Source organism: Mobula hypostoma, chromosome 14 (assembly GCF_963921235.1).
Source record: "Mobula hypostoma chromosome 14, sMobHyp1.1, whole genome shotgun sequence".
NCBI classification, from domain to species: domain Eukaryota; kingdom Metazoa; phylum Chordata; class Chondrichthyes; order Myliobatiformes; family Myliobatidae; genus Mobula; species Mobula hypostoma.
The window spans coordinates 5,770,553-5,796,509 of record NC_086110.1 but is presented as its reverse complement, the minus strand read 5'-3'; the positions used below and the strand labels follow the sequence as shown (position 1 = coordinate 5,796,509).

The 25,957-nt window shown below is 42.5% G+C and overlaps 1 protein-coding gene across 1 annotated transcript in view; it reads right to left on the bottom strand.

Annotated features, from left to right (window-relative positions):
* Nucleotides 1-277: 277 nt before the first annotated feature.
* sf3b3 (splicing factor 3b, subunit 3) overlaps nucleotides 278-25,957 on the bottom strand; it is a 60,043-nt gene continuing 34,363 nt past the window's right edge. The window contains exons 19-27 of the mRNA XM_063066615.1: nucleotides 17,843-18,017; nucleotides 13,505-13,710; nucleotides 12,992-13,148; nucleotides 12,323-12,448; nucleotides 9,792-10,004; nucleotides 8,643-8,741; nucleotides 7,593-7,736; nucleotides 6,759-6,863; nucleotides 278-786 (exon numbers count right to left, since the gene is read on the bottom strand). Coding sequence (XP_062922685.1) covers nucleotides 646-786; nucleotides 6,759-6,863; nucleotides 7,593-7,736; nucleotides 8,643-8,741; nucleotides 9,792-10,004; nucleotides 12,323-12,448; nucleotides 12,992-13,148; nucleotides 13,505-13,710; nucleotides 17,843-18,017 — 1,366 coding nt within the window. The 3' untranslated portion in view covers nucleotides 278-645. The remainder of the gene's footprint in view (nucleotides 787-6,758; nucleotides 6,864-7,592; nucleotides 7,737-8,642; nucleotides 8,742-9,791; nucleotides 10,005-12,322; nucleotides 12,449-12,991; nucleotides 13,149-13,504; nucleotides 13,711-17,842; nucleotides 18,018-25,957) is intronic.

Genomic DNA, 25,957 nt, shown 5'->3' with positions numbered 1-25,957 from the left:
CCACTAACCAGTCACTTATTGTTAGCCACTCTGCACAAGAATATGGGGATTCAAGTTTGGCCTGAGGACCCCATTATCCTGATAAGTCATACTAGATACTACTACCAACTATGATGAGTCAGTCAATTAAGAGAGCGCTGCTCTCAGGTAGTTAGCAATTCTGATAACCAGTGAACAACTATGCACAACAGACAAAAACATAACATGACCCAGATGACAGCATATGTAAAAAATTTACTCAAATAAAGGTTGCAAAATATGTACCACCCTGATCTTATTGTTTCCTCTCAGTATAAAAGAATCAAATTGTAGAAGAAATACAAAGCAATAACTTATTAAAACGGGTATTTTATTTTACTGTAGACACACTGGAAAGCAAGTTTGTCTTAGGAAAATGGCTGCTATAAACACAGCAACCTCTGAAAGCACTCGCAAAACATTATATCCAGCCTCCACCCCTGTGTGCTCCCTCCCACTCAAAGACTTTAAACATTTTTAATGTACAAAACCATATTTACAAGGAAAGGTTACAGTCCATTCAATATTGATAAAACTTCATCCAGGTGAATAGCGAGAGTACTGGCATTATTACTATCTCCTGGCATTGTATTGACTACCAGCACCAGTTATTTAACACAGTGCACTTTAGAATGCATAACGTGTTCTGATGTCTTCCAGTTTTTTGGACACCTCAGCTGGTGTTCTGTCCAACTCTTCCGCCACACTCTTTTGTTTAACCGGATCCATAGAGTTAAACTGCTCACAAAGATCACCATCAATTACGTTCTGGAAAGGCAAACAGAAGTACATTAATCAGGTCAGTTCAAGCAAAGGGAATAGAACATAGAAATCTACAGCACATTATGGGCCCTTCAGCTCACAATGTTGTGCTGAGCTGCTCTAGAAACTGCCTACAATTACCCTAGTGCATAGCCCTCTATTTTTCTAAGCTCCATGTACCTACCTAAGACCCTACTGTATCCGCTAAATAACCAAATAAAGCATGAAACAGGAACAGAGGTTTAAGTCTCAATTTTAAAGTAATGTATCATTTCAAGAGGACGAGAATATAAAAGCAAGGATGTAACACTGAGGCTAATTTATAAGCCATTGGTGAGACTTGTAGTATTGTGAGCAGTTTTGGGCCCCTAGTCTAAAAAAGGATGTGCTGGCATTGGAGAGGGTCCAGAGGCAGTTCACGAGTAATCCTAGGAATGGAAGGGTTAATGTATGAGGAACATTTGATGGCTCTGAGCCTGTACTCACTGAAATTTAGAAGAACTCGGGGTGGGGTGGGGGTATCTCATTGAAACCTATTGAATATTGAGACATCTGGATAGAATGGATATGGAGAAAGATAGTGGGGGAGTCTAGAACCAGAGGGTACAGCCCCAGAATTGAGGACATCCATTTAGAACATAGATAACAAAAAATTTAGCCAAACGTTGGTGAATCTGTGGAATTCTTTGCCACATATGGCTGCACGGGCCATATCACTGGGTATATTTAAAGCAGAGGTTGATAGGTTCTTGACTGGCAAGGCTGTCAAATGATGCGTGGAGAAGGCAGGAAAATGGGGTTGAGAGGGATAATAAATTACACATGATGGAATAGCAAAGCAAACTTAATGGGCTGAATGGCCTTATTATGCTTATCTTATGGACTCAGTAAAGATACACATGGACAACTGAGAATAAAGATGAACCTCACCTTCCCCATTACTCTCCAGTTTATTGGCATATGCTTCAGTCATTTACACTGGCTACTTTCAAGGCAAACCCAGAAACGCAGGCAGTAACTGTCTATGACTGAGGTAGCTCTGGTTGAGAGCAGGGAGGGTAAAGGGGAAGAACCATACCAGCATAGCCAACATTCTTTTGACATAAGAAATCAGTCAAGTAATTTTGTAGCAATAATTATAAGCATTTTATATATGCAGTACCTGTGTCAAAATATCTGCCATAGCTGCTTTAATTTTTTAATCTAACAATTGTTTGCTTTTGAAAAGAATTTCTCCTCCTTACTCAGCAGCAGTTAGACCTCAATGATTATACAATATGCCCCATGGGAAAAAGCCTGTACAAGGAAGCATATTTCTCATTTTTAAAAAAAAAAATAACCCCAGGAAGTACATTTCAAACCTTTTCTAAATGAATTTTTCATCTTTACTTTGACTGGATATAATTCTGTCTGCTCATGAGCCAGACAGCATTTATATGAGGGAAAATTAAAAAAGAATCCTGCCACCCACATAGTCAAGGCAGATGGATTAGACAGTCTGTGCTGTATATTCAGACTGAAGTGACAGTAGAGGTGCCACTGTGCCCTGCATACTACAGGCAACATCTCCTGATTAATTACTGGCCGGCAAGTAGGAACATTGATGCTGATGCTTGGTCCTGACGAACACATGAGGATGAGATGAGGAGAGGGAGAGCGTTCCTGCCCCAGGGGTGAAGGCAGAGGGAAGGAGGGGCAGGATCGAGCTGTGGATCAATTGGGAACTTCTGATGACGCCATTCCCCAAGTTTACTGTAACCTGACTGCTCTGAAGACATACCAACTGCTGGATTTGAGTTCTGGGGAAGTGGCAGCTGCTCAGCAAGATAGCCCGGGCATCAGTACCATCTGGTCAGCGGTCGAAAAGGGAGACGTGGCTCAGGCGGAGAAGACGAAACATGCTGTGGTGCCTCCATTTCTGAAAGAATGGCCTCGGATGGCGTTGCAGAAACAAGTCCTATACCAGGTCACGTCACCCTCGGACTGACCTCCACATTGCCAGCTGGTTCTGCCCGAGAAGTATTGGAGAATTGCACTGAAGCCACTTCATGATAATTCTGGACATTCAGGGGTTGAAAAGACCTATGCATTGCTCAGAGACTGGTTTTACTGACCTTGAATGAAGTCGGAGATTGAATAATACTGCAAGTCGTGCATTTGATGCATACAGCAAAAGATGCTACCTACGCAGACAGCTCCCTTGTCCCACTTGCAGACTGCGGGGCCCCTGGACCTAGTGTGTATGGATTTCCTGTCAATAGAACCCGATGCCAGCAACATGGCAAAGGTCTCAGTCATCATGGACCACTACACTAGATATGCACAGGCTTTTCCTACCAAAGATGAGAGGACATCCATGGTGGCCAAAGTGGGTATTTCAATTATTATGGGCTCTCCAAGCGATCAGGGACAGGATTTTGAGAGCAGACTTATCCATGAGTTACTGGGCATGCTTGGAGTTGAGAAGGACCATGCCCTATCACCCACAGGGCGATCCCCAGCCCAAGAGGTTTAATCAGACTTTGTTAGACATGCTCAATCAGCAAGATCAGGTGGAGTGAACACCTTGGATATCTGGTTCCCAGTTACCCAAAATGAAGCTACTGGGTACTCGCCATACTATTTAATGATGGGCGTGAGGCCAGGTTGCCCATTAACCTTTGTTCTGGGGCCGACGAGGGTGACTTACCACCGAAGACTCATCTGAAGTATGTGTCTGACCTGAGAAGAGAGCTGAAAGAGGCTTATGAATTAGCTGGGGTCACGGCTGCCAAGCAAAATTAAGGGAATAAGAGACAGTATGATCAAAAGGTGAGGTTTTCCCAACTCCTGGCAGGAGACGGGACCCTCATAAGAAATTTGGGGCTACCTGTGAAACATAAGTTGGCTGACCGCTGGGCGGCCACACCCTGTGTGGTGGAGAGTCAGATGCCAAACCTAACAATTTTCTGGGTGAAACCAGAGGATGGGAATGGGTCTGTCAAGATTCTCCATCGGAACCACCTGCTACCCCTGGGACAAGAGGTGCAGGTAGACCCAGAGCCCGACCTGGAGTCTACACCTAGGTAAGAGGACTCTGCAGAAATGCGGGACGACTGCAGTGCCAACAGCAGGAGAGATTAAGCCAGCCGCCACCCCTGAGAGGGATACTGATTCAGAGGATGAAGACTTGAATGTGTGGTATATGCAGCCTTTTGCTAACTCCCCGTTGATTGAGGAAGAGGCTCCCAGCCCTTCTCTCGCTGAGTCAAGTGAAATTTGGGGGTGGGGGGGGCTATCTGTGGACAGCCTGGGTTGCAGCAGGACCCTGCAAGAGATGAAGCAGGAGTTGGCCATGGGACAGAGGGGTCCAAGTTGCCGTGGGCACGAGTGAGAGGCCAGTGGAAGGCCTCGCCAGGCAGACCAGAAGTATACCCAGTAGTGTTGGAACCTGAAGAGTTAGGTAAGGGAGAACAGAGGTCTCAGAGAATTAGGAGACCACCAGATAGGCTGGCCTATGTAGCACCAGGGAAACAGAATGTGACCCCTACCGTTTTGGGGAGCTATGTCACTACCTTTTACACCTGGGTTGGGCTTTGTGTGTTGCAGGAAGGGTTGGCAAGTTATCTCAACATCATGAGGACATGACTATATTTGGTGGGGGAAGACTGTAATGCGCTGTAAGGTTTCACTGCTAATGTAATGATTCCTCTATAGCAGCAATGTTTGCGTTATGACTAGAGATTAGATTACGAGGACATGCAGTCCTCTTTTATTGTAATTTAGTAATGCATGCATTAAGAAATGATACAATGTTCCTCCACAATATCACAGAAACACAAGACAAACCAAGACTGAAAAACTGACAAAAACCACATAATTGTAACATATAGTTACAACGGTGCAAAGCAATACCGTAATTTGATAAAGAACAGACCATGGGCACAGTAAAAAAAAAGTCTCAGTCTCTCGAAAGTCCCATCATCTCACGCAGACGGTATAAGGAAGAAAACCTCTCCCTGCCATGAGCTTCCAGTGCTGCAAACTTGTCGATGCAGCACCCGACCACAGCCGACTCTCGAGTCCGTCCGAAAACTTCGAGCCTCCGACCAGCTCTCCGACACCAAGCACCATCTCTGCCGAGAGCTTCGATCCCGGCCCCGGCAACAGGCAATAGGCAAAGCCGAGGATTTGGGGCCTTCCCCTCCGGAGATTCTCGATCGCACAGTAGCAGTGGCAGCGAAGCAGGCATTTCAGAAGTTTCACTAGATGTTCCTCTGTGATTCTCACATCTGTCTCCATCAAATCAGGATTGTGCACGGTACCTATTTACAAATACGATATCATTTCGGAGCAGCTGCGCGCGCCATCTTCTCCCCTCCTCCACGGGGGCTTTGGAATGTGTGCCATCCAATGAGAGGCACATTGTTTCTTTGTTGTGGATCTGACAGAAGGGATTCTCGGTCTTTAGTCGGTGCGCCATGAAGACAGAAGACGCAAATAGAGAGAGCTGGTAGACCGCCGGACAGTGGACCTGCAGCAAGGGTCTGCAACGCTCGGAGGTTGACAGGGAACAAATGGATGGAACGGTGACCTCCAACATTGCGCGTTAGACGGTTTCATGAGAATGGGCCCCTGTCCTTTTTTCTTTACTAAGCATATACACAAATTAATAATTATAAAGCTCAATCATTTAATTGCATATTGTGTACTGTTTGTTATTTCATGGTACTGATTTGTAACAGGAGAACACATTACACAGCATTCACCCAAACAATATTGGCCTCAAGGAGGCTGTCCTTCCCTAGATTAAGCCGCTAGCCGAACCTGAGGGTTACAGTTATACAGATCATCCATACAGCACTGCGCACACCCTCGCAGGCCCCATACCCCAGTAGTGTATAGCATAAGATATAGGTGCACAACTGGCCATTTGGCCCATCAAGTCTGATCTGCTATTCCATCATGGCCAATTTATTATCACTCTCAAACCCATTGCTAACCAAGAAACTATCAATCTCAGCTTGAGTATTCTCAATGACTTGATCTCCAATCATCTCTGGCAATGAATTCTACAGACTCACCACCCTCTAATCTAAAGAAATTTCTCCTCACCTTGGTCCTAGTGAATTCTGAGGTCGTGTTTATTTGAAAACAAGGATCAAGCTAAGTGACAGATGAGAAACCCATAAAAACACAATGGTAAATTATCCTTGCTTTTCCTCTTTAACCAGCAAAATATTGCAGAAGCACAGTGCAATTTCCACCACTGTCTGTAAGGAATTTGTACTTCCTCTCTGAGAGCATGGGTTTCCTTCAGGTGCTTGGGTTTTCTCCCACAGTCTGAACACCTATCAGTCACCTTATGTACAGACACTCCTGTACCTAGCACCACTTTACGGACATATGTAAATAAGCTACCTTATGTATTTATTGTGCTTTTTAAAAATTGTATCTTATTGTGTTTTTTGTGCTGCACCGGTTCTGGAGTAACGATTATTTTGTTCTTCCTCACACTTGTGTCCTGGAAATGACATTAAACCATCTCGAATTAATCTAACCCTTCGCTCCTAATTTGGCACATGTTCCCTCTGCCTCACTGCCCTATGTTCTAATACACACAACTCTACTACAACATGTGTCCAACAGGTGAATTAGTTATAATGCAATTGATGAATTAGGAAACACTATGCATTACATGGGCCACATTGGTTATAGTGCTTTGACGATAGTGAATAACTGTTTAAAGTTGTGCTTTGAAAGTAACTACAGCCTGTTCTGCAGTATCGCCTCCTTCTATAGTGCAAGTTTTCTTAATGCAAGGAACGTAACTATTGCATTGTAGCAGATCTACACAATGAAACAATGAAAGAAGCTTAGATACTCCACCAGCTAGGATCAAGGATCTATGAAGCTGCAAGACCCACAGAATAAATGAGTGATTTTAAAAAATCATTAAAGCGATGTTTAGCAACAAGTACAACTAAAATTGGATCTACCTTCACAGGGAAGTAGTAACAGCGGAAACTCAGATGGTCACGGCCACACAGGGGAGGGTGTTCTGATCTCATGTGCATCTCCAGGTGCTGAAAGAAATCATGGTCCTGGGCAAAAAATAGATCAAATTTTAGTTTAAAATGGATTGCAGAAGCTCAATGAACTCAAGATTTACACAAAAAACTACTCCCTTAATGTCAATGTAGCTATTTTTGCAGCACCATTTTGGGGGAAATACACTATCCCAGAAAGGAATAGGAAAGAAACCAATTTGATCAATGTGAGAACAATGTTATAGCCATTCTCAACAAATTCAGAGACATTTATTTCAGCCACTTACACAAGAATGGAGCTCTCTCAATAAAATGCACCTCCAAGCACATTGACATCAACCCAACACATCAAAAATTAGAAGCATCCAATGTCTTAAAAATATTAAAAGTGAGATAATGGCTCTTTTTAAGGAATGGTCTCAAAAGTCTTTCAAGTTGTTGTGATTTAGCAATGGGTTTGAACCAAGGGTGCTGGCCTTGCCACAGCTATATTTAAATGTAATGATCAATGACTATGGCACCTGTGAGATAGGCGGGGTGGAGATGCAAACTGCCGAAGAGTTACTGCTCCAACTGCCATCTAATCAAATGTTCTAACACAATGTCGGGTTAACAGTCCATTCCTGACATGGTTTATTTTATCTCACATTAAAAACATGCCACTTTTGGAAACATCTGCAACTTATCAACAGAAGTTTACATTTCCAACAAAAGAATTCAAAATAAAAATTACATCACAACACCAACCAGGAGTTACAGCAACTAAGACTTAAAGAAAGCTACCTCATGTGATGTGAACGGGACCAGGATCCCAATGCCCCCAGAGAGCGTTGTGTACACAAGAGATTCTGAACCACCAGGGATTAATGTTGTCTTCTGCAGGGAAAGCACCGACTCTCCCACATGATAATTAACAATGATCTCGGCCTGAATGAAGAACAGAATTAAGTTAGAGAACCACAACATGTTAGTGAAGGATGAAATGAATGAGTTAGCCAAATGTAGTTCGAGAAGCACAATGCAGGCTAATGCAGAAAAGGCTAGAAAACCCACTGTGTGATCACATCATCATTCAGTACTCTTAAAGGTTTCCCACAATGAAGGAAACTTAGCACATTATTCATGCATTAAATGTTTACTTTAACACAAGAAAGCACACTCAACATATGGTGGGTTCTGAAAGCTGCAATGTAATTTTCCAATTCCAACTGCAGCTCACTTCATATGGATCTTGTCTAACCCCACTGTCCCATCATCACATCCTCTATGTTAGATTCTAGCAATGTCTCCGTAACTGATGCTCCCCCGCCACCCCATGTCCCTTCTTTCCTTTTTATGGTTAGGTTTAAACTTACTACATTCCAATCTTCAAGAATTTTCCACATTTAGACAAGGGTCTCAACTTAAGATACTGAACATCCATTTCCCTCCAGAGATGCTGCCTGACCTGTTGAGCTCCTCCAGCAGTTTTTTTTTCATTTTCTGGGTACTCTTAGTTAATTCCCTTGCTGCAGAAAAGACCCCAGCCCCACTTCTGATCCATGTCACTGCATTGTGCAATAACAGGACATGATTCTAGGTGTGAATTGAGTTTGCATCTCATGACTAAGACAGTTGATTACTATAATTATGAAAATATAAGCACACTTACTGTCAATTATTTAGTGGCCACAGTCAGGATTGCTTATGCCAATAACCGTTATAACAATTCAAATTTTACTACACATGAATAACGCACTCGCAGATAACAAATCTCTCTATTTGAGTGACAACACATGTCAATGCTATACTTTAGGCCTATGCCCAGAAATCACAGCAACAGCAGCAGCATACCTTCTGGGAAGCTCCATTGAGAAGACCTCTATCCCACAATGCCTTATTCCCCGTGGGATCCTCGTCAACATCATCACTTGTGTTTGGTGGCAACCTCACCTGCAGTGGTCAAAGTTGCTTCTTAATAAAAATTACTTGTACTTCTTGTCATCTTCTCCCAGAGACACACATAGCATGCTAAATAAATCATTTTAATGCACTGCAGAGGTGCTTAATCTAAGAAACACAGTAAATAAACAGCCAGTCAAAAGAGAACATAATGTATGGCAGAAGTCTTGGCCTAAAACATCAATTTCCTCCACTGATGTTGCCTAAATTGCTGAGTTCCTCCAGCATTTTGTGTGTGTTGCTCTGCACTTCCAGCTGCTGCAGAATCTCTTGTAACAATGTATGACAGTTATTATTTGGGACACTTAATTTGTCTTTGTATTTTTAAAACCACACAATTTGTATGAATGGGGCTCTGATAGTTTACAACATAGCTTCAAATCGCATAAACTGCATACATAAAAAGGACAGTGACTATGAAGCACGAGCTCAGATAAATGTCATCTGGCCAATTACCCATTCATCTTTCTGTTGACTTCACAGGAATTTTGAGCTAAACTAATTGCAATTCCTACAAATATCCCATACGGGAGGAATTTTTCAAACATAAGTGTAGGATAGGCAGCTGTACTGCAGAGATTCCAATCAGTAAGTAAATTCTGTAATCACAGCCAAGTAATTAGTAAGAGAACCTCAGTGATCAAACACTTGATCTTATCAAGGGCAAAGAGGAAAAAAGAGAGATGAACACCAGCCTGCATACAGGAATTCTCTGGTGGATAGTTTATATTACACAATGGGGCCACCACAACATTCTGAAGCAATTACATCCCTCACTTTTTCCATAATGTGTGTAATAACAGATGAATGGATTTCTTATGGTTGAATAGCCTCTGTAACTGCTTCCTATACCAATTCTACTTTGATCGCCGATCGATCAGGGAACCAAAGGCATCACTTTCAGATTCAGACACAACTAATCAGCTATTCAGCAGCTACCTAAAACACAGTGCCCCAAAGCTCCAAGAACATGGCTAAGAATCGAACCTCTGCCAACTACTCAGATCCACAGGGATTAAGAGAGTGTAAAATTTCACTTACCACACTGATGTTGCCGAATTTATCAGCACCTGCCATGGTTTCGTAGTCTAAGAGACAAGCCGTGGTGATCCAGCGGGGTAACGTATCGTCAGCAAAGATGATAAGCTGGTTCTCATTTCTTTTATAACGGATCCAGAAGAAGCTTTCTTGAACATCTGATACAATCACCCTATGCCCAATGGTGTGGATTGCCACAATAAAATTTGGAATGTGCTGAAATAAATGAAGTTACACATGATGCTCAATTCAAACAAGATTTTTTTTTACTTCTGGTTTTCCAGCAATGCTGCCTTCTATACTCCTTTCACCTGGATATGAGTTGCAATGTAATGGCCACAGTATTACCTCTAATGCAAAAAAAAATTAGAAGAGGGGAAAAAGATAATTTCTCCTTTCCTGTTGTTTTCCCCTTTCCCTTGATTATCAGTGGCAATGTAGCGAGTTTGAATTTTCAATCAGCTCTTCACCATCAGGATCAAAAATAACAGAAGCACTAACAGCAACATTTTTCAGGAGCAGCAGTTTTACCGATTCTTGTTTGCTTCCCATCAATATCGATCCCATAAGATGCAAATTATTCCTCCACAAATATCACTCTAATATCCAATAAACTGGTGAATGAAGGAAGGGTGTCAAATGCTGGGTAATAAACTAGAAGGCATCAGTCTCACTAACTTTGTGCATTCAGATTAAGAGCCAGTTGCAATGAAAATGACCAAACTGGGAAGCAGACTTTTCTGGTGAACACTGAAGGCCAGACAGCATCTATAGGAAGAGGTACAGTACCTCTTCCTATAGTTGCTGCCTGGCCTGCTGCGTTCACCAGCATTTTTTGTGTGCGTTGCTTGAACTTGCAGCATCTGCAGATTTCCTTGTGTTTAAGCAGACTTTTCTGGTTGCTTCACTGGAAGAAGAGTGACCTTAAGGGAATCAAGGAAATAAGGAGTAGTGCAAAAACGCAGGGCTGAAGTTAAAAGAGCAGCCATGAACTTTCTGAGCTGTATAGCCCATTCTTGATTTTATTTCTTATTCTCTTCCTCATATATCCAATTTAAATACATCTTGAGAAGCTGTTAACAAGGTAATGGTTGTGTGTGAAATCTGTTCTTTTTCTTTAGGTACTTTGATATAGTTTATGGATATCTACTACTACTACTACAACTACGTCAACTCAGGCCTAGGGGGCTGGCGTCGGGCACAATGATGGACTCTCCACTTCTCCCTCATCAGAGTGTCCAGTTCATCTACATTAGCCATGCCGCTGTCTTCTAGGAGTGTGTTGACCATCGCCCAGGGTTCATCCTCCCAAGCCTGGGCTCCCATTTGACTAGGCTGGCAGGTAGCTCGGGGTGGCATAGACAGTGCCCCGCTAGTTGCAGTCTTCTCGCCTCAATTTTTAGTGGTGAGCATCGGTAGGTCGTCATAGAGCTCGACGTTCGTCATGTGCTGTTGCCAACTCACGTCAAGAGCCATCCGGATGGCTTATGGATATCACTTTCAGCAAAATAGGGAGTTTAACAAGTTTACCTATGGATTAGACAATATCTTTTCATTTCACATACAGTTCTGTGCTAAACACCGTACCTTGAGTTGTCAGTGTACAGTTGCAGGAATAAGCTTCTGAACCCTTTGCAAATACTTGATATTCTGTATTAATTACCCTTAAAATGTGGACTGATCTTCATCTAAGTCACAATAATAGACAAATACAATCTGCCTAAATTAATAACATAAAAAATTGTACTTCATGTCTTTATTAAATATATTGTTTAATCATTCACAGTCCAGGCTGGAAAAATTATGTGGTCGAGCATCCTTTAGCATCAATAACCTCCGCTAAACGTTTTGTATGACAGCTGATCAGACTTGCACAATGGCAAAGAGGAAATTTAGACAATTCCTCCATTAAAGACTGTTTCATTGCCACAGCATGAATTGGCTGAAGGTCTGGACACTGACTTAGTTATTTCAAAACACAATTTTTCTTCTTTTTAAACCACTCTTCTGAAGAATTACTCTCATCTTTCAAATCACTGTCTTGTTGCATCATCCAACTTGCATTAAGCTACATGTGACAGATTGCTACCCCGACATTCTCCTGTAAAATGTCGATACAACTTCAAATTCATTGTTGGGCACGTGGCCAAGTGGTTAAGGCATTTGTCTAGTGATCTGAAGGTCGCTAGTTCGAGTCTCAGCGGTGTCCTTGAGCAAGGCACTTAACCACACATTACTCTAGTGTCTGTGCGAGGAGTGGTGCCCCACACAGACTTCCAATCAGCGCCCAGTAATCTGCCAGTGGTTATAATAATCTACTCAGTACCACCACCAACATTGTCCAAGTTAGTCAGTACACATGAAGTCCAGGTTCTTTGCTTTGCCAGAATACCTTACTTACTCACTTTCTATCACAATGTGGAACTTGAGGAGTATTATTGCAACTGGCCTTGCATAATTGGATCACAATTCATGGCTATCAGCTCTAAACAGATTAGCCACAGAAAACACCCAGAAACCTTTAATAGTTGTACCTTATTTTCACACTTTCTCAGCAGCTTCTTCTTCCCCAGATCATAGATGCGCAAGAGCTTTCCCAAACCCACAAGAACACGGCCCTGGAAAGGGGCAATTGCCGTTGGAACGTCTTCAATGGATGTCTGTTGCAGGAAGATTGAGGGTAAAGGGAAGAGAATCAATATAAAAATATAAGCACATGTGATATCATTGACTATACAAATTACTGTAGTTGTTTAATTGCAAATATCAAATTACATTATATTGGTTGGTGCTAAAAGTTACAATTGAAATTCACAAACACCCTGTGTTTGATCTTCCTATCAAACTAGAATAATGGTAATTAGACTTGGATGCAGTGCCAAGTTTTGTGTCACATACACTACTGGGACTGTTAAAGCAGTTCTGAGCACTCTTGAAATTGGGGCTTTGTTTCCCAATATTTAACCAAGTGAGGCAGGATAACATCCAACCAAGAAGCATTGCAATCATAATCAAGTTTGACTGTACACAGATTCTAAGCCAGTGGAGTTACTGGACAGAAAGGCAAACAGAAGCAAGCTGGAAACATTCCACAGAAACAGGTTCAACAGAAAGATCCTGCGTGTTACAAGTACTGGAGACATGAGAAAAAAAATTAAAATATGCAATTTGTAACCTCTCTTTTATATGCACTGCAGCCTCACCTTGTGCACAAACTCAAGTTTCTCACCACTGTTGATTAGTTTGTATGTGTAAATGAATCCACCTCCAATTGAACGAGGATTGAGGATCAGGTCCTTGCCGACCCCAACTAGAACATACCAATCATCACCACCATTTGCAAACTTGCAAACAGCAACACTGGAAACACAGAACACTGGTGTTAATATAGGCCAGCTCCTCAAAGAACATACCTGACCTTAATCTCAACACATTCATGGAGAGGAATAAAAGACAGTCTAAAATTACTGAAACATCAGTTTACACATTCATTCAGATTTTTGAGAATATGTCTTGCTATTAATGTTCTATGGGCCCTGCTCCCTATAACTAACCTAAGAAAGTATCGAAGATATTCAAATTTATGAGATGCCCTTACAGTAATAATGTGACATCCATTTTACCTTTTAAAAACCCACGTACTCAGTAATTTTAACCAAAAGAAAACAAGTGGCAATTTAGTAATGATTATATTAAAGTAGCTATGTTTTGCATACCTGAATGCTGCCTCATTCTGTTCCAGCTGGATCTGATCATACACGTTGCCCTGGATGGGGTTCATTACTCGAACAACTGACGCCCACTGTCCACTGCCTGCCTTGGGGGATCCAAATATGGATTCAGGCAAATTCTCATTCAAGAAAGCAGCTGCCATCTCCGCTGCCAATTCTCGTTCATCCTCTCCAGCTGCTTCTACCATTTCCTTTAAAACAGATGATATTTGCATTATTTTAGGATGACACAGCAGGAAAAATAATCTATGTAACTACATTTTATGCTGTTAAACACAATGAATTAATAACTCAAATATCTACACAGTTGAGAAAATACAACTCACAAATACAGAGGATTCCGGTTAATTGGGCCATGCGTTAATCGGGACAGCTGTTTACTTGGGATGACACTTAAAGAACAAAATCGAGAAAATAGCCGGGATTCCCTTCATTTATTTGGGACAGGACATTGTTGGCAAACAGTTTCTAACTAGCATTAGTCACCTGCATTTGAGTAGTGGTTAGACACCACACCATACTTAGAGCAATCAGCCTTTAAATAGCATCAGCTGTGTGTGTTTGTGTTCATAAAGCAGTGAGTTTTGTCACGGATAGTTGGCGAGAAACAGGAACTGTTTTGCTCACCAGGGGTTCCAAGCACTCAGGCTTGGAGATGTCAAAAACAGACGGGAATGAAAATAAGATGATTTCACTGCTTTAACAAGTTAGGAATTATGAAAGTATCAACAATCATCTTCAATATTACAATAACAATTGGAAGGATGCAATATCTATAAAACATTGCATGACAGTAGTTCACTATCTGTACTAGATGGTGCGTTGATTTTGAACACGGCAGATATATTCCTGTGTCGATAACTATTAGGAACTAATACAGTTTTATAGTACTGTGGAGCCTTTGGCAGTGTTCTAATTTATTCTGTATTTCATTTAAGAACATTAAGTTGTTACTCGGTCAAACAGTACTTTGACCTTCTCATACCTCTCAACTAATTAGGACAGTCACTAATTGGGCCAAAATGTACTGGTCCCAATTAACCGAAATCTACGGTCCACAGTGCAGAAGTCTTGGACCAGAAGGCCCAATCTCAAAATACAAGGATCTCCCTTCAGAACAGAGATGAGAAGGAATTACTTTAGACAAGAGTGGCAAATCTGTGGAATTCACCACAGACTGTGAAGGCCAAGTCATTGGGTATATTAAAGCCAGAGGTTCTTGGTTATCGAGGTCTGTTTGGACCTCAATACCACTAGATGCCCCCAGATTATGAATCTCTCCAAATCCATCCCTGACCCCAATGGCTCTGGACAGCTCTGTACTGGTGAAATTAATATTGCCAACGCCAATTCCGACAATCCGCAACGGATTCAAAACCTGGACTCCACCACTATCAATGCCGGTTCCAAGACCCCGGACACCTTCATACTGCTAATTGCATGACTGCTAGCTTGAACTCCAGCCCGGACCTTAAACGACAGCAAGGCCAAGACTTTACTTGCTGCCACTGACATCCCAGTCTCTCCTTCCCTCACCAGCAATTTGCAATCTCGCGTCTTTCTAGCCTACTCCACAGACTGAGTCCACGAAGCCTCCCTCTTCCTCCCACCCCACCTTCCCTGAACACCGAACACTCCTCTTTCCTCGAGCAGCCCTCTTCCCCCACTCTGATCCCAGCTCTAATCCATACCAGGTCTTCACAGTTCACTCTGACCTTCCCCTGAGGCAGAAAGTTCTGTCCTCAGTATGGGCCTCACTTTTGTCCCCAAGCCTGCCCTCAATAATGTTGCTGAGCACTTGTTCTGTCACTTCCCTCTCCATGTTTACTTCTTTGACAAGGACTCTCCACCCCGGACCAATGACCCCTTCTCCTATCTTCAACCCTCCCCTTCTTCCTGGACACCCCACTCTGGTCTTCTGCCTGCTGTGGGTCTTCTCATTGCCAACGAGACATCTGCTGTCTCAACTTTAACACTCCTCTCTCCAGTTCAAACCTCACTCACTCTGAACATGCTGCTCTCCACACCAATCCCTACCTCACCACTAAACTCAAAGATAAGGAAGGTGCTATAGCAGACTGGTGGACTGACCTCTTCCTTGCTGAGGCCAGGCGGTAATTCTCAGACACCTCCTCTTACCTACCCCTTGAACAAGACCCCAGTAAAGAGCACCAAAGCATCATCTCCCACACCATCACTGGCCTTCACTCTGGGGATCTCCCATTTACTGCCACCAACCACATAGTTTCTTTACACCACATATCCCATTTCTAGCTCCTCCACGACCCACAAACCTGACTATCCAAATCCATTGTTTCTACACGCTCCTGCCCCAATGAATTTGTGTCTGCACATTTCTACTCTGTTTTAGCCCCTGATTCAATCCCATCCTACCTACATCCGGGACACTTCACACGGTCTTGATCTTTTCAATGATTTCAAGTTCCGTGGACCTGGTGGTCTTATTTTCACTATGGGTTTCCAGTCCCTATACACCTCCATCCCCTGTCAGGAGGGCCTCAAAGCTCTCCACTTCTTTCTGGACAACAGACCCAACCAGTTCTCCTCCACCACACCTCTCCGTCTGGTGGAACCGGCCCTCACTCCCAATAACTTCTCCTTCGGCTCCTTCCACTTCCCTCAAACCAAAGGTGTAGCCATGGGCACCCGCACGGCACCCAGCTATGCCTGCCTTTTTGTCGGTTACATAGAACAGTCCACATTCCAAGCCTACATCAACACCGCTCCCCAAACTCTTTCTGCGCCCATGCTGAGCTTGTCAACTCCGACTTTCACCCTGCCCTCAAACTTACTTGGTCCACTTCTGACATCTCTCTCCCCTTTCTCGATCTGTCTCCGACCATGATAGCTTTTATAAACTCATTAACTCTCACAGCTATACATCTTCCCATCTTTCTCCACTTCCCCTCCTCTCAGTTTCTCTGTCTCTGCTGCATCTGCTCTCAGGAAGAGGCTATTCATTCCACAACAAAAGATGTCCTCCTTCAAAAAAAGGAGCTCCACTTCCTCCATCTGCATCTCTTCTACTTCACGCACATCTGCCCTCTCTCCATCCTCTCACCACCACACCAGGGATATCATTATTCTTGTCCCCACATACAAACCCACTAGCCTCCTCGTTCAATACATAATTCTCCATAACTTCTGCCATCTCCAATGGGGGATCCCACTTCCAAGCACATCTTTCCCTCCCCCCACCTTCCACTTTCTGCAAGGATTGTTCTCTATGTAACTCCCTTGTCCATTTGTCCCTCCCCACTGATCTCCCTCGTGGAACTTACCCTTGCAAGCTGAACACCTGCCACACCACCACCTCCCTCACTACCATTCAGGGCCACAAACAGTTCTTCCAGGTGAGGCAACACTTCACCTGTGAGTCTGTTAGGATCATCTACTGTAACCGGTGCTGCCAGTGTGGCCTACTGTACACCGGTGAGTACTGACATAGACTGGGAGACCACTTCACTGAGCACCTTCCACAACAAAAAGTGTGACTTACAATGGCCACTCATTTCAACTCTACATCCCATTCCTATATGTTAGCCTTCTCTACTGCCACGACAAGGCCACACTCAGGCTGGAGGAGCAACACCTTCCTGGGTAGCCTCCAACCTGATGCCATGAGCATCAATTTCTCTAATTTCTAGTAATTTATCCCCCTCACCATTCCTGCTTCCCTTTCTCACCTGCCCATCTCCTCCCCCTGGTGCTCCAGCCCCTTCGCATTCTTCCATGGTCTTCTGTTCTCTCTTATCAGATTCCCTCTTCTCCAGCCCTTTATCCACCAATCAACTTCCCAGCTCTTTACTCACTCCTCCCCCCCTACAGGCTTCACCTATCACCTTGCACTTCTTTCTCCCCGCCCACTTTCTTACTCTGACATCTCCCCTTCCTTTCTGGTCATGATGAAGGGGCTCGGCCTGAAATGTCAACTGTTTACTCTTTTCCAAAGATGATGCCTGACTTGCTAAGTTCCTCCAGTATTTTGTGTGTGTTGCTTTGGATTTCCAGCATCTATTCAGATTTTCTTATGTTTGTTGATAAAGTTTGTGATCAGTAAGCCTGTCAAAAGTTACGAGAAGGAAGTAAAATGGGGTTTAAGAAGAATAATAAAATCAGCTGTGATGGAATGGCAGAAGAGCTGATGGATCAAATTGCCTAATTCTTTTCCAATTGTCTTATGGTCTAAATATACAAAGAAACAACCTATCCAGTTATTTTTCCCATACCGTTGCATAGTAACTAGTATTTTGTTATTTTTATTGGATTTAACAGAAACTGCAGCGATGATGATCAAGTTACCTCAGCCATTTGCTGTTTGCGTTGGGCTTTGGTGGCCTCAGTGTAAGCATTGTGATCAGTCTCAATGACAATGATATTGTTGCTCTCAGGGTGAATGACAAACTTCCTCGGAGTATACTGCAGAGAAAAGGAAACCTGATTGAATACCGCCCCCAGCTTCTCCAGAGCCAAGATTCTGGAAAAAAGGAAATGGGGAAAAAAAATAAATAAATGAAAACCTTGCAGTTCACAATCCCCTGTACCACACACACTTGCATTAAAGCATTATCTTATACCCCCTAAGCAAAGTTAAAATAAATTATGGAGTCACAATGAAACAAAGGTGAGAAAGAAAAAACCCGCATTTGGTCTATTCTCCAGCTGAATGAATGAACATTGCCCAACTTGTCCAACTACAAAATCATTTCATTATTACAGGGAAGAGAAACATACAGTGTCTTGCAAAAGAATTCAACTCCCCACAACCCCATATAAAATATATGGAAGTAGGATTTTTTGAGCTAATCAAAAGAAAATTTCCAAAACCTGTCCTCAATTTACAAAATTAAAAAAAGAGGCTGAAAAATTATTCATCTCCTTTTATTACAAAGTTAACTTTCCTCGGGTACAAGTACCTTACCAACTCACCCAACTTGTTGACGTAGAAAATTAGAGGATCACCTGTCTTCAATGAATTCATAAGGATAAAACACCCCCTTTCTCTGTAAGGTTCAACAGTACGGTAGATTTTCAACAGACCAAACCAGAATGAAGACAAGAGCATTCAAGACAAGTCAGAGAAATGATAATAGAGAAGCACAAATCAGGGAAAGTATACAAGACCATCTCATAGGTACTGAACATACCTTGGAGCTCAGTGCAGCCCACCATGAAAAGAGGAAGAAATATGAAATCACAGCTAAGCTAGGCTGTCCCTCTAAACTTAAGGCACTAGAGAACAATGGCACTTATTAGAGGCTTTTGCGATGCCAACAGTCACCCTAAGTGAGCCACAGAAGTCAGTGGCTGCAACTGGAGATGAAGTTCATGGCTCCACACAATCTCTAAGGCCTTGCACAACAAAGATATTTATGGAAGAGAGGCAAGCAAGGAGACACGGCTAAAATAAAAAAACATATTCTTGCCCGTAAAGACTTTGCAAAGCATCACTAAGAAGATACTGTAAAGATGTGAAGGTGGCTATGGGATGAGACTAAAGTGGAACTTTTTGGCCTCAACACTAAATAGTATGTGTGGTGTAAAGATAATACTGCGAATCAGCCAGGTAACACCATTTCTACTGTAAAGTGTGGTGGAATAAACATCATGCTGGGGGGATGCTTTTCAGCAGCAGGGACCAGAAATCTGGTCAGGATTGACGGAAAGATGTATGTTGCTAAATACAGCGAAATCGTGGATAAAAACCTGTCAGCCTCTGCCAGAAAGCTTTAACTGGGGAGGAAGTTCGTCTTTCAGCAGGACAACGACCAAAAGCACAGTCCTAACCTGCGAGCAATTTTGCAAGTAGGAATGGGCAAATTTTGTGCAAGGCTAATAGAGACTTACAAAGCAATGGTTTTTGTTGGTCCTCCTCACCCCACCCCCATTTTGTGAACTCAACTGATTTTTGCTCTGGGATAATCTAAGCAGAACAATTGAATGTGGACACCAAGGAGCTTAGGTAATGACCTGCTAAATCCGAGACCATTCTCAGACATCAATGTAAACTGTATTATGTAAAGTGCCAGACCTACCAAAGAAGCCATCTGGAATCAGGTTAGACTCAGTGTCTGAGTCACCTGCTTTGACTGGATTGGACCAGTTAAGAGTTGAAAGGAGTAAATACGCAAGGCTGGGGGGCAGAAATACAAAACAACATTGGTTGTAGTCCTGGACTACAGCCATTAAGGAGGTGACCAGGTAGGGCAGGTGACCTTGAGCCAATAGGATGGAGATCCATCAGTTCAACTGATAGGGAACACGATAAGAGTCAGGAGCTCCAAATATATTAAAGCAATGACTGGATAGAAAGTTCACCATCAGGGATGTGAGCTGCCCCACAGACGTGGAGATTTGAAATGGGACAATGAGGAACATTTGGCTAGCAGCAGAAACTCCTTTTTAAACTATTATATTTTCTGTTCTTTGACTGTTCATGGATTGTCAGGGAAGCTCAGAGATATTTGTGTAATTTCACGTTCTTCCTTTAAGACCATAAAGGTACTTAACGGTATTTACAGATTCTCTCTGTGCCTCCTTGATCATTATTACAAGGGATAATTCTTGTAACAAGACAACATCCTTTATCCAACTTTCCTGGTAACTTCCTTGAAAAACTCTACCATGCATGAAAACATGTTGACTATTCTTAATCAGTCAAAGTCTATCCAAATACTCATATCCAGTCCTCTAGAATACCTTCCAATAACTTGCCCACTACTCAGCAAAGGGGGGTGAATGTGATACATTTTGCAGATGCTAGAAATCTAAAGCAACACACCCAAAATGTTGGAGCAACTCAGCAGGTCTGGTAGAATCTATGGAAATCAATAAACAGTCAATGTTTTGTGCCAAGACTCTTCCTCAGGACTGGAAAGAGGGGGAAGACAACACAGCAAAAAGGTGGGGGAAGGGGAAGAATAGCTAAAAGTTGATAGGTGGAGCCAGGAGGGTAAGAAATGTAAAGGGCAGGAAAGGAGGATAGCTGGAAGGTGATAGGGAAAGCCAGGTAGGTAAGAAATGTGAAGGGCTGGAGAAGAATGAATCTAATAGGAGAGGAGAATGGACCACAGGGGAAAGGAAAAGAGGAGTGGACCCGGGGGAGTTGATAGGCAAGCAAGTAGAGATAAGGAGCCAGAATGGGGAATAGAAGAGGGGGAGGAGGATGAAGTGCTGACATTTCAGTTTTTGAATTTTTAGTTTGCATGCTTTATAACATTCCCTGCTTTTTTGGCTCTACTGTGGGGGGAAAAAAAAATAATGGGGTTACAAATAAGAATTCTCAGTTAAACTGATCGAAATCAAAGGTTGTAATACTCATTTATGTGAACAGAGGATTGGGGGATGAATACTTCTACAAGACACTGTATAACACAACCTCTAGACAAGGTTATACACTAAATATTTTAAATGATTTAAAAATATGAAGCAAATCCTGCTAATAGTGCAGCATTTTAAATTTCAGAAAACCTTTCAGAAGGTCCCTCATACTAGAGAAGACAAAGCCAAACTGCATATATAGTTTCAAGAAGAGTTGTGCCAAATGGAAATGTAAACTGGCAAGAGTTACTTTTCCAGGAGTTGCTAGCTAGTCATGGACAAAAACCAGATAATAAATTAAAGGAATAATGGAGCATTTATAACTGTATAGTGAGCCAACTTTAAATCAGAAACTTTACAGTAATCACAAGGTGTATCAGGTGAAACACAGACTAAATAGATCATCATTTTTTAAAGTTGACCACTTTGGATTCTACACTATTTATCTAGATTAAATCCATTTGCTACTGACATTAATTTTTTCAGTTGTTTAACTACACTCCATCACACATGATATATTAATCATTCTGAAACTGTATCATCATTCTTCCAATAGTTATCATAGCAGTCTTTAATGAAAGTAAACTGCAGTAGCAGACTGGGAGCAACAGTCCATAAACAGTTCTTAATACAACTACTTACTAAACTACCAATCTGCGTATGGAGTAACAGCAATTGGCATTGCAATTTTGATCTTGGTAATCTTTCCCCATACTGATTTTCAACTTCTGAAGCATCTTAGTTGAATGAGGTGTGTTTCTCCCTTGACAGGTGCCCTCTGACCTGCTAAAATACTACCAGCATTTTTGGTTTTTATTTCAGACTTTTAGCATGTGCCACATGTTTTTCAATTAGCTGAAAACGCTTTGGTTTCTTGGCAAGTCAGGATTGTACCTTAACTATGGTCATCAGCACAAAACCATGTACATCTTTAACTCTCGCAAGATCAATAGTTAGGCAAGCCATGGCAATGTGACTCATGATTAACTGGACAGCTTTTTAGAAATAGGAATATCAGTCTATCAAATGACTCACTGAAAATCAAAACAACAGCAGGTACTCAAAATATGAAATTGAAACAAAATGCTGTGAATACTCAGGGAGCATCTTTGGAAAGAAAAAGTTAACATTTCAGTACTGAGAGAAGGATAAAACAAGGTAGTATGAAGCTGCAGGAGAATTGCATAGAACAAAGGGGAAATTCTCTGATAGAATGAGGCCATATTTACCTTGGGTAAGCTGTAAACACAAACAGGTTAATGGGGACATCAAGGGAGGTCTTTTTACCAAGTGCATTATTGCATGCCACTAGGTGTTAATAAAGAGATAAAGTGAGACTGTCAAAGATGGAGGGCCCAGCCTATTCTGATACAGACAGAATAAGTCACTGCAACATGCCCAGACAGGCCAAGAATTGTTCTTTTCACTTAAGTTGCGCTACTTAACTGCAGGAGGCCACAAAGAGATCAGAGAAAGGGTAGTGTTATGAAATAAAGTTGCAGGCACCTGGAAGCTCAGGGTCACCACCAAAATAAACAAAGGTGCTCCAAGAATTACTTGGATGAGAAGCGGAAAGATAGGTTAGTAAGTCTGCAGATAACACAAAGGTTGGTGGTGTTATGGATAGTACAAACAGTTGCCAAGACAGACTGTAGGCTGAGCTGGGTTGAGAAGTGGCAAATGGAATTCAATCCACAAAGGTATTAAGTGATACACTTTGCAATGTTGGTTTGAGGGCAGAGTACAGAGTTAATGGGAGGATTCCTAATAGGGTGGATCAACTTCTTGGGGTCTAAATCCATAAATCCCTCAAAGTTGCAGCACAAGTTGATAAGGTGGTTAAAAAGATGCATGTTGTGTTGGCCTTCATTAGTCGAGGATTAAGTTTAAAAGCCATGAGGTAATATTGCAGCTCTAAGACTGGTTAGGCCACACTCGGAATATTGTGTTCAGTTCTGGTCACCTTATTAAAGAAAGCACGTGTAAACTTTAGAGAAGGTGCTGAGGATAGTTATCAGGATGCTGCCTGGATTAGAGAACACACCTTATGAGGAAATGTTGAGTGAGCAAAGGAGGATGAGAGGCAACTTGATAAGAGGTGTACAAGATTATGAGAGACATTGTAAGTGCCTGCCATTCTATACCTAGACAGCATTTCAGGAAATCTGATCACTTGGCTATACTCATTCTACCTACAGACAGAGGGTAAAGAGTAAGACTCCAGAGATCAGGACAAAAATAAAAGTGGTTACATGAGGAAGAAGAGTGGCTACATGAGGAAGAAGAGCGGCTACAGGATTGCTTTTGAGTCGATGAAATGGATCACATTCAGAACGTTTGTCACAGAGCTTATAAAAACAGTCATTGACGAGTATGTCCCCACGATATTATTCAGACTTCTCCAACCAGAAGCCATGAATGAATCACCAGGGCCAGCTCAGTAGTATTCAGGTTTGGCGACCAAGTAAGATACAAGAGGTCCGGAAAGCTACTTCACGGGCAAAGTGGCAAATTCAGATCAAACCTGAATCGTTGAAGGATGCTCAACAGCTGTAGTAGAGCTTGAATGCTAACACCTGCTACAAACAGAAACCGAGCAACATAGTTGTCAACAAGGCTTCGCCCCCAGATAAGCTCAATGCCTTTTATGTTTATTTTGATTGCCAAAACATGTGAGGAAACTTCATGGACTCCCACAGCCCTGATGACTCCGTGACTTCAGTCTTTGAAGCTGACATGAAAGCATCCTTCATGAGGGTGAACCCATGGAAAGCATCCAGCCCTGACGGGGAACCTAGTTGAGTTTACCATAGATCTGTGCTGATCAACTGGCTGGCTGGCATGTTGACCTGTATCTTTAACCTCTCACTTTAGCAATCTGAGGTACCCACCTGCTTCAATCAACCTTCAATTATCTCATTGCCGAAGAACAACATGGTAAACTGCCTCAGTGACTATTGTCGAGAAGCACCTGCATCACTCTGACAAAGTGCTTTGAGAGGCTGGATGATGAAACATCAACTCCTGCCTAAGAAGCTAACTGGATATGCTCCAATTTCCAAGCAGCATGACAAGCCCAGCGCAGATACCATCTCAATGACTCTTCACTCAGCCCTGCATCAGAAAGCTCTTCATTGATTACAACTTGGCATTCAATACTATCATCTCCTCAAAATTAATCAATGTGCTTCAATACCTTGGCCTCAATACCTCCTTGTGCAAAATTATCCTCAATTTCCTCACTTGCAGACTCCAATCAGTTCAGATTGACAACATCTCCTCCACAATCTCCATCAGCACAGGTGTACAAGGCTATGTGCTTAGCCCCTAACTATACATGCTTTATACTTATGACTGTGAGGCGAAGCACAGCTCTAATACCATACTTAAATCTGCTGATGAAACCACTGATGTTGGATGAATCACAATGACGTTGGAAGAAAAGAGATTGAAAATCTGGCTGAGTGGTGCTACAGCAACAAACTACACAATGTCAGCAAGACCAAGGAGCTGATTGCTGACTTCAAGAGGAAGAAACCAAAGGTCCATGAGCCAGTTCTCAATGGGGGATCAGAGGTGGCGAAGGTCGGCAACATTAAAATCCCTGGGGTTATCATTTCAGAGCATCCGTCCTGGGTCCAGCACATAGGTGCCATTACCTCTACTTCCTTAGAAGTTTGTGAAGATTTGGCATATCACCTAAAACTTTGACTAATTTCTAGATATGTAGTGGAGAGTATATTGACAGGTTGCATTGTAAGACCATAAGATGTAGGGGCAGAAGTAGGCCATTCAGTCCATCGAGTCTGCTCCACCAATCATGGGCTGATCCAATTCTTCCAGTCATCTCCACTCCCCTGCTTTCACCCCACAGCCTTTGATGCCCTGGCTAATCACGAACTATCTATCTCTGCCTTAAATACACCCAATGACTTGGCCTCCACAGCCGCTCGTGGCAACAAATTCCACAGATTTACCACCCTCTGACTAAAGTAATTTCTCCACATCTCAGTTCTAAAAGGACGTCCTTCTATCCTGAAGTTGTGTCCTCACAGGAAAGCCCTCCCCACCATTGAGTACATCTACAGAGAGTGCTTTTTCAGGAAAGCACCATCCATCATCAAGGACCTCAACCATCCAGGCCATGCTCTTTTCACAATGCTACCATCAGGAAAGTGGTATAGGAGCTTCAGGGCTCATAACACTTGCTTCAGGAACAGTTATTACCCCCCCTCCCCTACAACCATCAGACTCTTGAACTAGAGAGGCTAACTTCACACACCCCACCACTGAACCCCTTCCATTTCGCACTTTCAATGACTCTTGATCTCAAGTTCTCGATATTGCTTATTTTTTTAAAAAATCTTTTTGTATTTGCAGTTTGTCGTCTTTTGCACATTGATTGTTGAGCGCGATCTTTGATTCTGTTGTGTTTCTTATTTTTACGGTGAATCCCCAGAAGAAATTGAATCTCATGGTTGTAAATAGTGACATACGTACTTCGATACTAAATTTACTTCAAACATATATAAAGTACCTTTTTCCCCCCAGGGTGTCAATGGCTAACACTTGACAACATGCTTTTAAGATGTGTGGAAAAAAGTTTAGGGGAGATGACAGAGGTAGGTTTTTTTCCAAAAAAACAGAATGATGAATGCCTTGGGGGCAGTGATAGAAGCTGATACATTAAGAGACATTTAAGATGAAGAAAATTAGTGGGTTATGAGCTGTGTGGGAGGGAAAGATAGACCGCAGAGAGGGTTAACAGAACAAAACAACACCATGGGCCAAAGGGCCTGTACTGTTCTATGTACTATGTTCAAAACAATCAGATAACCTCAGCATCTTCAACACCGAAGAGATCACATCGTGAACACGACTCTGTGATAATGAACTTGATGGCAAAGCTGACGCAGACCCTGTTGTCTTCCCCTTTCAGTCGGTAAAACCAGTACTAATTCCCTGACCAACTTCGGAGAAAGGGTTTCATTTCAGCATTACAATTCCCAGGCACACTGTGGGGTTCTGCATTCCAGTCGCACTAGATTCCCAAACCAAGTGTACTTCCAGAGATATTGTCTACTAAATTTCTTTTGA